General features: G+C 38.2%; 1 protein-coding gene and 1 long non-coding RNA gene across 6 annotated transcripts in view; one reads left to right on the top strand and one right to left on the bottom strand.

The window, feature by feature from the left end:
• Positions 1 to 13,378, bottom strand: part of LOC148409198 (uncharacterized) — a 36,515-nt gene extending 23,137 nt beyond the window's left edge. Inside the window, exons 1-3 of the long non-coding RNA XR_015868376.1 lie at positions 12,529 to 13,378; positions 11,482 to 11,681; positions 3,819 to 3,964 (exon numbers count right to left, since the gene is read on the bottom strand). This is a non-coding gene — a long non-coding RNA (uncharacterized LOC148409198). The remainder of the gene's footprint in view (positions 1 to 3,818; positions 3,965 to 11,481; positions 11,682 to 12,528) is intronic.
• The window catches only part of myocd (myocardin), a 59,902-nt gene continuing 52,342 nt past the window's right edge, over positions 8,412 to 15,971 (top strand). For all 5 annotated transcript variants that reach the window (XM_088438850.1, XM_088438853.1, XM_088438852.1 and 2 more), the window contains exon 1: positions 8,412 to 8,765. In XM_088438850.1, the coding sequence (XP_088294976.1) occupies positions 8,711 to 8,765 (55 nt within the window). In that variant the 5' untranslated portion in view covers positions 8,412 to 8,710. The remainder of the gene's footprint in view (positions 8,766 to 15,971) is intronic.

Genomic DNA, 15,971 nt, shown 5'->3' on the forward strand with positions numbered 1-15,971 from the left:
ATATATATATATATATATATATATATATATTAAAAATAAATTTAAAATGAAGTTGACTTTTATTATAGTTATTATAATTATAGTTTGTTATAGTAATGATAATATCATTTTATATTAGGCCAGCTGAGAAGGCCTTACTGTCCCTGACAGTCCTATCGTGTGTGTGTGCGTGTGCGTGTGTGTAAGTGACAGCGGCATATTGGAGAGTTGTGTATGTATATATATGTCATCACAGGGGGCGGCTTGGTGGCGCAATGAACACCACGTCCGCCTCACAGTTCAAAGGTCCCTGTTCAAATCCACCTGGCTCTGGCCTTCCTGTGTGGAGTTTGAATGTTCTCCCCGAGCCCGTGTGAATTCTCTCTGGGCACTCCAGCTTCCTCCCAATCCCCAAAAACATGCATGGCAGGTGAATTGGACATACTAAATTGTCCTTAGGTGTGATTGGGTGAGTAATTGGTCGTTCGTCTCTGTGTGCCCTACGATTGACTGGCAACTAGTTCAGGGAGTCCCCCGCCTACTGCCCGAAGCTAGCTGAGATAGGCGCCAGCAAGCCTGCGACCCCTGTGGGGATAAGCGGCTATAGAAAATGGATGGATGGATGGATGGATGGATGGATGGATGGATGGATGGATGTCATGACACTGTGGCATATTGGAGAGGTGTGTAGGAAATGGTGGATCTAAAAACAAGCAAGCCGGGATGAGATGTGCTCAAAAATGATTTATTTACAAAGAAGGACTGAACAGAACATGAACAGCAAAGGATCCAAAACTCACGGGGAAACAGTGACAAGAAAGCATGGAAATGTCGGGACCAGAACACTTGACAGCAACTGGTAGCAAAAACAACTACATTGGACATAAGGCCCGACAGCTAACTGCAACTAAAGGCCCACCTTCAATGAATGGCGTAATCAAACAAATAAATAAATAAAAAATCGTATATAAAGCACACCAGATTATAAGGCGCGTGGAATCTAAGATACATGGAATCAACGCTACAGTGGCGGCTGGGGCTGCATTTGCATTCTGCTATGTCTCCACTAGATGGAGCTGTGCTCAAGGTAATGTCAACTTAATGATCAGCTAAGTCACCCACACTTTTTTAATATAATATAAGCATTTTCGCAACTCTGATCGCTCCAAAAATGAATAAACAACAGTTTTATTTTTTCTCGAAGTAATGCCAGCTAGGTGGTGTTTTTATCCATGGAGTCAAAACTACAGCGATGGCTGGGGCTGCATTTGCATTCTGTGTCCACTAAATAGAGCTGCCCTCAAGGGAATGGCAACTCAATGATTATAGATGTCAGCATTTTATCCAGCCAGCACATTATATGATCAATATATAAGGTGCACTAGAGTATAAGGCACACTGTCAGCTTTTAAAAAATTATAGGCTTTTAGGTGTGCCTTATAGTGTGGAAAATATGGTGTGTGTGTGTGTGTGTGTGTGTGTGTGTGTGTGTGTGTGTGTGTGTACATATATATGTATATATATGTATGTATATGTATGTATATATATATATATATATATATATATATATATATATATATATATATATATATATATATATATATATATATATATAAAATTCCTTAGATTGTTATCCTTTTTGCAACAGAATTCAACAAATGTCTTCTATATCAATAGTGAAAATAGTAATCACGATGAAAAATATTGCTGCCTGTGTAAATTTATAAAATGTAACACCAAAAGCTTATAAGTTGGTGCAGGCCAATCTTTGTTTTATGCTTCGTTAACTTTTTTTTTTTTTTGCTCGATATGTCTTTGAAGATGTACAAATTTGGAGCCCAGTCTCCCTCTTCTCTGCGGAAATAGGGTCATGTAGTCTCCGTACACTCTGCAGTTATTACAACATGAATGATTTGTCTGTCAAGCATCTATAGAAATGATGCATTATACATGTGGGTTTTTTGTGTTCCTTGTGAGAACTATTTCCTTTAATAATCCACTCATAAATCCCTGGTGAAAGGTGTAAAGTGGTAGCAGACAGAAAGGAAGAAGATAAATTGATAAAGAAGTTCAAAGACTTATAGTTTCCTCTCATCCCATATTACAGCCAAATATCTTGATGTCTCACTGGTTCCATTCAAAGTACAATGGAAAATTCAGTGTAGTGCTTACTGAGGCGTTGTTGGCTTGGTGACAGATAGATGCCAGTGATGACTGATAATAACTTACATGGTGGCCTCTTATCAGCACAGAAAAAACACAACACTATTTCATGATTTACTGGAATTGATTGGAACAATGTGAACATTAACATTCCAAATCGTGTTTATTCTGTATTTTTAACTGTTATGTTAGATGTCATTTATATGATATTTTGTCCAAATCTTTGCAAGTTACATCTGTGTTATCTAAAACAGAAGAAATCACAGAAATGACAAATTGTCATTAGTTGATCTAGATGTCTGTGTCGATAGCCAATAAACATTGTGGCTTGTGTAATTCACATGGCCAATGCAAAGGAATTCGCCATGAGATTTGCATCTAAATAGTAGGACCACTAGGAGACCCTGCTGCATACTTATTACCGTATATTGATATTCGAAAAGTGCACTCAAATCAATCTATTTGATCTATCCCAATCCCTGGCCGCTCTTTGTCTTGTAAGTACACATTTACTGGTCCAGGCAGTTCAGATGAGATTTGTCACGTCTGTTGACATAGGGCCCAATTAAAGGGGAGGATTAAGCCAGGGCTGGATGACCTCTTAAGGAATCTCTCCAAAACACTGTGTGTACACTGTCAAACCCTCTGACAGACCTTTCCTTAAAGCACTTTCACCTGCTAATTAAAGACGCCCGTGTGTATTGAACTGAATGTATGACTGCCTCCATTGGTGAGTGTGTGTGTCAATTTATTCACAGGACATTGTAGACAAATTTGCCCATTTGTGTCAGTGACAGATTTGCAGCCTTAGTAACGTCCGTGTAAATATTTGAATTTTGTAGCATTGTATGTCTCTGGAGTACGCTCAGACATGCACCAGCACACAGGCTCACAACTAGTGAGTTTGGGTGTTATTTATTAGATGAAATGATTACATCTCAAGTGTTGACCGGTCCTTGGTGCATGCATCTAATCGTGTGTCAAAAATCTTCCACAACACAGGTCAAGCAGTATTTATGCTGGGAAGAGATTAAAATGGGTACTAAAGAGCTGTGAGCTGGACAAAGCTCTCAATGCTCTGTGACTTATTAGTGCTGTGTCACAGCAGTCGTTTACAGAATTTGAGCAAAGAGTCTGTAGAAAGATTACTGTAAGAAGTGAAGCTTATCATGTGGCTCTCGGGTCCATTTTGTATTCAAATATCCTGTAACAGTTGAAGTCATCTTGTTAACTGCATTAAAACTTACTTTTCATATCTCTGTCAACAGAAACTTTCACGTGAGGAGCAGAATTGGACATAGAAGCAGACAAGACATCGAAATTGAGTAGAAAGATTCTATACAAAGGGAGCATCTGGTGCAAAGATCCCCTACTTTTAACTATGTACAATGAATGCGCTGAGCAAATATGTGTAAAGTATGTACCTCTTTTCATTAAACCAAATATCTGAAACACAGCACAAACAATAACCTACTCAGCCATACAGGCTACTTCCAATAACGGATAATCTTTGTGTTACGAATAACCGCGGAACCCGAGCAGATTCTGGACCCCAGCCAACCACACGAGGAAGTGGATAGTCAATGATAGTTTATTAACTAAAAGCGCATGCCAGGCATAGCAACTAAAACAGTCCCAAAAGGTAAAGTATCAAATCAAAGTCAAAAAGTACAAACCTATAGTGTCTCGACGAAGCAGATTGTTGGATGAGAAAGCAGGAGATATGGCGAGGGTGCTTGGAGCGTGGCATAGCAATAACAGAGCAACAAGCTCTCCCGCGCCGGCCGGTTACAAAGCCTTGGTGGTGGACTGTTAACTCAGCCTAAACAAAAGGCACAACATACAAAAAAAAAAGTACAAAAAAGCAGAAAAAACAACACTTTGCTTGCATTAAAGACACTTTTTCTCTTATTAGTATTGTATAGTAACTGCTGCATTCTAATGCTCTAGCTCTCATCCAGATATTCCTGGGTGCATATATGTATGCTTGCTGATTAATTAGACAGTTTACACTTTTACTCCCAAGTATATGGTAGTTTAAACGTTTCTTGAAAATGTGAAAGATTTAAATGGGTGAGGTGACAAATCATTACTAACAATGACAGGTGACAATAAAAATGACAGATTCAAATGATGGGACCAAATCTACCATTCCGTTGGTCTTAGTCCGTCATTTTTCAAAATGTTTTCATAATGTGGCAGTCCATCGGCAAAATTGACAAACTGGCCACCTCTTCAAATGATGGGACCAAATCTATCATTCAGTTGGTCTTAGTCCATCATTTTTCAAAATGTTTTCATCATGTGGCATTCCATCGGCAAAACTGACAAACTGGCCTCCTCTGCCAAAAGCATGGCAGACGCTGGCTGCTGATTGGTCATAACTGAGAAGAATTTATCAAATCAGCAAGTAAGTCATTCACTCACACTTGTGACCAACATAACACTAACCCTGTGAGGAAGGGACACAATAAAAAAAATGGGAGAGGACAGGACGGGACATCAGTAGTGAGTCAGGAAGTGCTATCAGCAGTGGTAAAATGGAGTCCATACAGGTGTTTATGGTGTATACTCACTTCTAACCTCCCCCAAAGTGCACCTTTCAGGAATATCCAAAGGCCCAATAGCATCTTTTCCCCCAGGAATAAGGAAGAAAGAGGAAGCTTGATCCGTCAGTCACATAAGCAGAGTTTTGACGCATAGATGTGCATTTTTATATGGGCCGTATTCTTACAACAATTACCGTAATGGGACGAGCTAGAGGATGCAAAAGTTTTAATGTATCCACCTGGTTTAAATAAGAGTGCACAGGTGGGAGCACAGGGAAAGGTATTCCATTTGACTCGTTTATCATTTGCGGACTTTTGGTATATACCCACAATCATAACCTTGGTGAAACACGGATTGCTCTCAACTTTGGGTATTTATGGTAAACTGAACATGAACCGCGTTGCAAGGAAAAGGAAAAGCAAAAGCTTCCTGCGCTTCCAACACTGGTGAGGTGTTCACAGACCGCTCACAATATGGGAAATCTGAAACACAATTAAATTAATGCAGAACAAATATATAACTTACGGATATGAACACAAGAAAATATAGAGTTTACAAAAGATGATATTAATTAATTTTTGCTATAGTTTTGACATTTGGTTTTTCACTTGTCAATTTATTACAAAAGGCAACAGCATCCAAAAGCTTGCTTTCATCTCTCCTGTGTCTCTCCTGTGCCCGAATGCGCTCAGCTCAGCTCACACATTACAAACGTGCTATTAAGCACATTGATTGACAGCTTGGTCTCTGTGAGTATGGCGTTATATTTGTGCCACAATTACGCACGCGCGGAAAAAAAAATTGAGCGGAGAAAATCAAACTGAGCGAGCGAAAACAGATTTTGAGAGCAAGAAAAAAACTATTGAGCGCGTAATGATAAGAGTTTGAGCGCGCGCCGATGGAGTTTGAACACAGAAAAAGAAATTGCTCGCTCAAAATTCCTCTTTGCTCGCTCGGGATAGCCCTCTCTCGCTCAACGTCTCGCTCTCGCTCGCGATACTCCTCTCTCCCTCGCTCAACATCGCGTTTGCTCAACATCGAGCTCTCGCTCGCTCGAGTCGTCCTCTGCGCTCGCTCAGTTCTGTTCACGCGTTACGTTTGTGCCACAAAACCAGCCAATCAGAGCTTGTAAAAGCACTTTGATTGACACAGCTTAGTATCCAATGAGATTGCTTGTACGCTATCCGTTGACGCACTCTCGTTTGCCCTGTGTTCACCCGAAAAGGGCAAACGAGTGTGCGTCAACACGGACTTGGGCTGGAGAATTACTTTTAATATTATTATTATTACTGTATTGTATCATTTGACAGAAATACCTTGTTAGTTTTTGTACTTTAATAATATAAGCCCACCCCTCCCGCCTACGTCGATGTGACGCACTCTCGTTTGCTCGTTCCGGGTGAACACAACAAGCAATCTCATTGGATACAAAGCTGTCAATCAATGTGCTTTTACAAGCTCTGATTGGCTGGTTTTGTGGCACAAACGTAACGCGTGAACAGAACTGAGCGAGCGCAGAGGACGACTCGAGCGAGCGAGAGCTCGATGTTGAGCAAACGCGATGTTGAGCGAGGGAGGGAGGAGTATCGCGAGCGAGAGCGAGATGTTGAGCGGGAGAATGCTATTGCGAGCGAGCAAAAAGGAATTTTGAGCGAGCAATTTCTTTTTCTGTGTTCAAACTCCATCGGCGCGCGCTCAAACTCTTATCATTACGCGCTCAATAGTTTTTTTCTTGCTCTCAAAATCTGTTTTCGCTCGCTCAGTTTGATTTTCTCCGCTCAATTTTTTTTTCCGCGCGTGCGTAATTGTGGCACAAATATAACGCCATATGTGAGCCAATCAATTGACTCGTAGGCGTGCCGAAAGGAAACACACAAGTGTTTGTGCCTACTGAGAGGAACGGAGAAATGCACAGCTATCGAAATCTGATTTTTACCTAGATTTCTTTTGTAATAAATTGAAATTTCAAATGTATTGTCATGATATAAGAGTTTATAAAATTCTTCTTGCTCAGAAAAAGAAAGAGCTCAACAACTACTCATAACAATGTGCGGGTTCAGGACGAAGAGGCATAGCTGGGACTGAAATACGCAAGTGACAATGTTTCCAACTTTGTATTACTATATTAAAATGATTGTTTTAAACAAATTTGGGGCTAGGGTTAGGGTTAAGGCTTTGATTTTTGTTTTTATTCTATAGTTTAGTATCGCATAATAAAATGATAAAAAAATAAATAAATAAACCTGGCTACTTCACGGATTTCACTTTGCGCGTGTTATTTTTGGAACGTAACCCCTGCGATAAACGAGGGATTACTGTAATAATAATAATAATAATGTCTAATGATGTTTATATTTATTTCATTTCATTTATTTCAAGCGGTATCGGCCACTTGATTACGACATTTAATTTTTTATTTTTATTTTAGCAGACGAGTATTGCCGCAAAGCAAGGGACATGCAGTCTAAAAAAGAAGAATAAAGGTGCTGTCGGGGAAAATATTGGCTCTGACACATCCCGGAAAAGTGAAAGTTCTCAGCAATGCTCTCCTTTCTGGATCCACTGTAAAGTGCACAGCAAGCTCACTTCCCTCCCCTCGTGCGACACTGTTGCGGGAAAAGTGAACGTCATCTTGACCTTGTGACAAAACACCTCGTGTAGAGCGTAAACAATGCACTTGGATGTATTCCATCTTAACGCGGCATAAGCAGAGGGAGGTCCTTTTTGTGATCTGGTTGGAGCAGGCATGTCATAGGATAGCTAAACGTGGTCCTACGAAGTTGAGAAGGGGGCTTGTTTACATTGTATTGGCGGGCGATGACGGCGCAAGCATTAATAGAAATACAGTTCAGTTTATTGTTTTGGAGTTGCCACGTTTAGTTGTGAAGTTGTAAGGAAAATAAAAGTCACGTTGTTGAGCCATATGATTCCGACTGCTCTTTGTTCTGAGCTGCTTTGTGGATGAGGGGCTCCATCGCAGCCTACAGTCTCTCTCTCTCTCTCTCTCTCTCTCTCTCTTTCTCTCTCTCTCTCTCTCTCCCCCCCAACAATTTCACTACTGTACAATGTATAAGGGTTAATAATTTAAGATTTAAGTAAATATGTGTACTGTAGTTATATTTGTCTTAAATAATATATATAGCATGAAGACTTTTCACGTTTAAAAAAATTCGGGAAAAAAAACCCCCTCTTCTTTGTTTATTTATGTTTGTAATGTGAAAAATGGTGGCGATACTTTGTGGATTTTCAGCTATTGCGGCTGGTTCCGGAACATATCTACCACGATAAACGAGGGTTTACTGTACACATAAATGTGACATCAATGCCACATTTGCTGAGTTTTGTTTGAAAAGTAATGGCAGCTTACTGAGGAACTTTCTGCAAGGGTTCTGAATATTCTTGAATTTGCATCAAATGTACCTGTTAGGTCACATTTTTTGTAGTTTATCTAGAAGTCTGAAGTTTCAACAGCATGAATTTTTTTTTCAAGTTCAACCTTGAGCTTTTCCTCTGCTCCCTTTCCAAACACAGAGTTGGGCTGATAGGCAGATATATTTACTCTGGTATCATGGGAGGAAGAAGTCATCAGCTAAACCTTGTCCAGCCTCCGACTTCTGCGGGCGGGTCTTTAGCGCAACCCCCCGGGCTGTATAGCCCCTCCCCAAGCAGGGCATATCTCCCTGTGTGTTTTGCCTGTCTCAGAACTTAGAGCTCTTCAGCTTAGATGGGACCAAAGCCTCAGCAAGACTCACACACTTACACATCAAACCCCAAGGGGTGAGAAGGGGAGCACTGAGATCTTCTCGCTAGTGTAAACACTGGCAACTGAAACTGACACAACAAGAGAGGCTCTGTTATTAGCGTTTCGTTCTTTCCATTTCTGCAAGATCTTTAGATGAGCTAGGAGTCTGCTCCGACTCATTTTCAGTCTTGGGGTCCAGAAGACGCCAAGAGGGGCTCAGGTGTGCAAGACTGTAACTTGCAACTTTTGAACCCTGGAACTGTATACTAAATCATTATGACTCTTCTGGGCTCTGAACACTCCATACTGATACGAAGCAAGTTTAGATCAGGTAAGGACTTGATGGTTTTACACATTTATTTTGTTGGTAATATACAATAAGCTCTCCTGTGAAACATTCGTGTTCATCCCCACATTTGCCAATCAGCATTTAACATTTAGAGGCAGTGCTGCGCTCATTATGCCTTTTGCCTGTCATGAAGAACGAGCTGTGTTGACACTTGCAGTGTGCTCCTTACCTCTAAGTGACAGGTGCTCCTAATGGAGACACAGCATGCTGAACTGATAGCTTAACACCCTTCTATGATTTTGTTCAGTTAGCGATATCAAAGTGTGACATTTGAGACTGATATATCAGATAAGTCTAGACTTCTGCAAGGTTGGAGGTTATCTTAATAAGGTTGAATTGGAAGCTGGTGCATGTATGAGCGTAAGTCTACCTGGTCTTTTCAAAAATTGTAGAAGAACTGATTTAAATGCTCGCTTAAAACAATGTAGAGGTTTCAGCTTTTAATTCATTGAGATCTGTTATTTTAACTCGTCAATGTTCACCTTGTTTTACACTCACAAAAATTGTCTTTATCATTCATCATTTACTGAAAAATATCCACAATGCCCCATGGAAAACAAACTCAGACGTTTGTACCTTTTCTCTTGTTCTGCCAAAATGTGGCTGCAAACCAACAAAGCAACCAACTTATATATATATATATATATATATATATATATATATATATATATATATATATATATATATATATATATATATATATATATATATATATATATATTTGTGTGTGTGTGTGTGTGTGTGTGCGTGTGTGCACTTGTGTGTGTGTGTGTGTGTGTGTGTGTGTGTGCGTGTGTTTGTTTGTGTAAAAGCAGAAGATGTACAATATGGATGGATCATTTCAAAGATGTTGTTTGTGCAATAGACTTTGTATACAGTACACGTGCATGCAACACTGCCACCTCCCTGAGGAAAAAGTAACTGATGGTCGGGGAGATAGACGCTCAAAAGATTTTTGTTCCCGAAAGGTCGTCTCTTTCAGAAGCGAGAGAGAGAAAAACTGCTGCAAAGACCCCCAAACGGTGATCTTATGCAGTGTCTCAAAAATGTAATTGCATTGCAGGAGTGGCAGACTAAAAGAGGCTTTTCCTTTTGTGCTGTTTAGAGTAGATTGGCAGAGTGGGAAATAACCCCCATTGCTCAAGGGGACGCGGGAGAGTGAAAGAAATGTGATGGTTGCTCTCAAAAACACACGCAGAAGCCACCTTAATTTGTCACAGATGTGTAGACGTTGTCTCTATTCCCATAAATGTCATTTTACTCCAAATCTGATTGATGATACAGTTTGATTGGATTAACCTTGACAGGACTGAATTCATGACTTAAACTGTTTGTAAGTGAAGTAAAACGACCTGTAAATTCAACTGCTCCTGATGACTGAAATCCGGCATTATCTGTTTTTTCAACTTTTTATTTATTTTTTTTTAATTGTAGGAGTTCACATTTATTGACCCATTAAGACCAATTATTTCTTGATCATTTTACAACCCACTTGAACTGCATTATCCGAAGCCATGGGAACTGCGGCTGCATGGTTGAATTTACAAGAAAAGATAAAGACCTCGCTTGAGAGTTCCCTATAGACCAACTGGTGATGAGTTTGAGTATGTTTGCCTAACTGATTGGTTCTCATGGTCATTTGCAAGTCAAATAGCTGACTGATGTAACATAACATGGAGTGACAAAGGTGTCAAAGACAATTAAACTGATATTACAGGGTGTCCACCCCAGTCTATGTAGTCTGGTCCGCCAGATCAACTTCACCAGAGCCAAAAAAACGACTTAATCCCTACATAAAAATGTACACATTTTTAATGAACCTCTTTGTAGAACTACGAGCTGAGAAAAACTGTGACTGAAATCTGACTTCAATTTGCTGTTTCTTCGTATGTTGCTCAAATATATATATATATATATATATATATATATATATATATATATATATATATATATATATATATATATATATATATATATATATATATATATATATATATATATAATGTATTTATTTATTTCCCATGTAAAATATTTCATAATGGGGTATCTGAGGGTGTGGTTCTTTTCGGCGCTGAGACTTTTCTAGCATTTATTTATAGAGCATTCTATACACAGCATAACTCAATATGCTTTATATAATGTATTAAGTACATTGAAACACATTTATAGGCAAAAAGGTTTAAAAGCAAAGTACAGAAATACATATTAGCTTACTAATATTAAAGAGCGCACATTGCAAGAAAAAATACATTCAAAATCATAATTTTAACCTTTCCATTGTGATACCCTTTAGAATTTTTCTTTATTTTTTTTTTTAAAGATTCATTCATATAGGAATAGGCCATTTGAATACATAATCCTCCACATTTGTGTTTTTCCCAAGAAGGATTAAAGATAAAAAATGAAAGTTCTTAATTACAAATATGAGAAACCCATTTTAATCATTCACTCTTCATTGGTATGTTCTGAATCTGTTCATGCATATTTTTCACTTTGATTAAAAATGTAAAAAATTAAGAGACCGTATACGTAAGAACAGAGTTGCTTTTTAAGTGTTGTTTTGGAAAGGAGGTGTTATAAACGAGTGCATATTATTCGCATGATGTTACGGTATGATGTAGCAGTTGTATTTTTAGTTCTCATTTGAAATCTACTCTGTGTTCCTTTTCTGTCATGGGCCTGCAAGACAGCCACTCACCTGTACTTTGCTGCTCGATCCAGCTGTTGACTTTCAGTCATTGTCAGTGGCTCCAATCCAAAATCCATATTTTTGCAATGACTTGTTGACTTCTCTGCATACCACCTCAGGCTTACGCTCACAAATCTGCCAAAGATTGTCTCGTGCGCATCGGGATAATGTGGCCGAGTTTGTGTTCACGGAAATTCACTGGTATTGGTCTAAAATACACAGAAACATTTTATTTAGCGATACCTGGTATGAGAAGTTATACAATTGTGCTCATATAACTCTCCTGACCACATTTTTGTCTGCTTGAGGGGAAGTTCTTAGAATTGATGTTAGACATGCGACCTGTTTCATTAGCAATTTTGAGTTTGTTTAGAACCAAGGCGTTATTCTTAGCCACTTTCATTCTTGTATGTGCCTTTCATAAATCAATACCACCACAATGCCATGTGTAATTATCGCCACTTAACCAGAGTCCACCAGGCATTTATTTAGGCAATAAATCCATAATGTTATAAATATCACATTGCATTTGTACACCTGGACAGCCGCATTGAGAGAAGAAGGCGTCACATAGTTGAAAGTCTGTTCTCTATAACAATGGGGATTTCATGGCAGCCGGTGCGTGTCTCACAAAGAAATATTAACTTTGAGAGTAACAGTTAAAATCTTAGACGATGTGAGGGTTTTCAGACAGAAAACACCTGTTTCTTTCCCCGAATAAATATGTGGTGCCTTTGGAGAACGCGGGATGAAAACCAATGAGGCTTGTTTCCGTTCCATGTTTTGGTCATCGTACATTCCGAAACTACATACTCTCTGTTATGATGCGCCTAACAGGTCGCAACCTCTGTCAATGTAAACCAAAGCAGATGTCAGATGAAGGCTAAGCGCTTCAAGTTACATAACGGAGTGAGTGGTGGTGAGTGACTTCAAAAAAAAATCTTACAAAGTTTAAATGGGGCCAAAGCTGAATGAATGCAAACCACCTGAAGCAGATAATGAGCAATCCAAAAAAAGAGTGATATGGGTCTCTCGAAAAGGAGGAACATTTCATACTTGTGTGTCACATCCAGGATGTCAGAAGACCTTCAGATAGCAGCAAAGGAGAAAAAGGTTCTGTGAAACAAAGTAAAAGAAAGAAGGATAGACACAGACACGACTCGACCAACAGACACGGGGGAGTCTTGATGTTTATGACCCCGTACTCCTGCATAGACTCTTTTTTTCTCCAATTGGACATACACACATTAAGCACACGGGAGGGAGTGTGAGCACACCCTCAGGACCACACACTGCTGAACAAATCTGTTTAAAGCCAGGAGCAGTGTTTATCACTGCCGACATCCTGCTTGCAGAAATATTTGTGAGCAAGCTGCTTTGTTTTTTTTCCCTGTTTTGAACAAGGATGCATTTTATTCACTACATACACATGTCTATCAAATTGCTAGAGATTGACTTTTTTTTTAAATCAATAAGTTATAATGAAAATAAGGCCCTAACTTTGAATGTATCAATGCTGGCAGTTCTCAAATGAGGATAGGTGAGATTTTAACAGGGTTTCTGCAAGTATCAGCAAATCTGATTGTTTATGCTGTTTTTAACCCAATTTAAAACTAATTTAATGTCCATGTCTGACTGCATATAAATTGGAGATTGGTAACAGAACAGTACTTTTTTTCCGCTTGTTTTTAAAATAGTAATTCAAATGATAAGTAATAAAATCGTTGTCAAATATGTTTTTTTTTTCATGGAGGGTAGCTGACACCCTTGTCCTTATCTAATAATAAGCAAAATTAGCACTGGAGTGATAACTGTGACCATTGGATGGCAGTGTTGCCATACATACAAAATATATTACATAATTGTAATTCAAAGTAAGGAATGGAAATCAATCTTTCATATGATAGCAGCCATACTTACATAGACCTAGCACACAATATTCTGTTGGCCTTGAAAAACGAGTGAAAATCCAAATATACAGGCGCTCTTATGAGATAACGCTCTGCACTGAAAGAGTTCATATTAAAATGCAGCAACTTCTAGCCCATTTTGTTTGTTGTCAATTACAACTAGTCACAATTTCATTCATTTTTAGATGTTGAAAATGAACATATTTGACGTTGCTAAATTGTGCTATAACGATTCCCTTGCATAATGCTGTAAGCGTTAATTTTGTGAGTTTTTTGAGTTTTTTTTAGTTTTATTTACTTCAATGTCTCAATGTCATTAGTGATCCAGTTTTGGCAGACAATCCAGAAATGAGGCAGTCAATGTTATACAATCTACATAATCTTTTGGAGTTGCAGAGTAAAATATGCATTTAGATGCCAGCACAAATGTAGGTCCAACTGTTTAATAAATTAGACATTTATGGCATAGCACTCTGTTAGAAGTGTTAATTTATTATTATTATTATTATTATTATTATTATTATTATTATTATTATTATTATTATTATTATTATTATTATTATGTTACACCTAAACATGCTTTGCGCTGGTTAGAGACTATCTGGCTGTAAATATATTTCACAGGGGTGACATCGTTGGAAAAAAAAGGTTGAGTTATTCATCTTTGTAAGAGGAGATTAGCTGTATAATTTTCCCTGCTTTTTTCCCTTTCTTTCTACATCTTTATTTCTTGCCTTCTGTTGATCTTTGCGATCTGTCTGCCTGACTCTGACGCCGACCATCCCCACCCCCCACCCCCTTCAGTGCTGCAGTTAAGGCTTCAGCAGAGGAGGACACAAGAGCAGCTGACAGACCAAGGCATCATGCCTCGTGAGTAACACCTTTCAACACAGCTGCAGACAGACTTACATACACACACATGCATCCTCTTGCAAAAATACTCAAACTTCTCAAATTTGTCTTTTGTTAGGCTTCTGCATCGTTTTTAGGTCCTTTAAGTCAGGGTTTCTCAAACCTTTTGGAACCCTTTTGAGAAAGGACATTTTCCAAGGATCCACGATGCAGATATTTGCAGATATTTGTAAAAAAAAAAAAAAAAAAATATATATATATATATATATATATATATATATATATATATATATATATATATATATATATATATATGTAATGAGTGCCCTTTTTATTCAGCCACATATTCAATTTGTATGTCCTTATAACAAACCGGGTCGATTTCCAATTGTTTTGTCAAAAACAGCAGTATAAAATTAAATGCCACTTTAACTTTGCTGGTTCATTGCATAGTTAGTAAGCAATTTGTAGACATGAAACACATTTTGATGAGTTTCAAAATTATTACCTTTTTTTAAAATATATTAACTCATCCAAAGCCAGGGACATATTTTCACATTTTTTCAAGAGTCTAGACAATCAATATTTACGTACATTTATGTACATTAAAGACAATAATATGAAGATACTTAACTATTAAATTGATACTCAAGTATCTGGGATTGAAAGTATGGACTCTTTAAAAAAAAAAAAATGTGAAAATGCATCCCTGGCATTAATCAGTTAAACTGGTTGAATTGATTGCTTTATTGATGAATAATGAATATTTTCACAATGTGATACACAATAACAAAAATGACACTAATACATCTATTTTTTAATTAATAACACACAATATTTCACAGACACCCTGCAGTTAGGCCACAAACCTCCGGGGGCTACAGACCCCACTTTGAGAATCACTGCTTTAACCCACTCCTCATGTTATAGTTGTGCAGATACGCTAAAAGCAATTCACATATTTCCATAATTATTATCACATTATATTATTTGGCCAAAATAGCTATGCTTTTTTTACAGAGGTCTGGAACTGCTAATATGCAATAAGTATTTTTGGTTGGCAAACTCATTTAAATGAGTTGATAAAAAATAGGTTAAATGCTAATTACATATGATTGTTTACCCATAACTCCACGAGGTATGTCCAAGTCTACGCAACGTGACGCAAGTGCAATTGAATTGAGAAATATTTAACGTTGGCATGCAAAAAATTAACATTACAGTTGGCCCCCGGTTTACGAACCCCTTGTTTTACATATTTTTCATCTTACGACGTGCATTGCAGCGTTTTTCTGTCCCCCTCTTACGCACAAACCTTTCGTCTTACGAACCATCCAACATGCCGATTAGTGTGTCCGCACTATTGAAAGCAAGCAAGTCTTCTAAGGGCAAGACTTTCCTTGTCAGGGGACGGACCTCGGTCAACAACAAAATGGAGAGGCTTCTTCTATTCAGTAGATTATGTTACTAATTTTTAATATGTGATTAAAGGCGTGAAGTTTTTACCTAAGGTTTTTGCAGCGTTGCACGCATTCACTAATTAACATAAGCTTGGATTGCCCATCATACGGACAATTCGAGTTACGAGCCTAGCCGCTGAACGGATTAAGTTCGTAACACGGGGGCCCACTGTAGTTGTTTACAGTATTAGTCATTTACAATTCATGAATAATGGGTTGCTGATTTTTTGAAAGCTCAAGTTTGTTTTGTTTGTTTAACTTTATAATTTCTCAAAAT

This window comes from Hippichthys cyanospilos, chromosome 17 (genome assembly GCF_059441005.1).
Source record: "Hippichthys cyanospilos isolate Australia breed blue-spotted pipefish chromosome 17, RoL_Hcya_1.0, whole genome shotgun sequence".
Taxonomy (NCBI): Eukaryota; Metazoa; Chordata; class Actinopteri; order Syngnathiformes; family Syngnathidae; genus Hippichthys; species Hippichthys cyanospilos.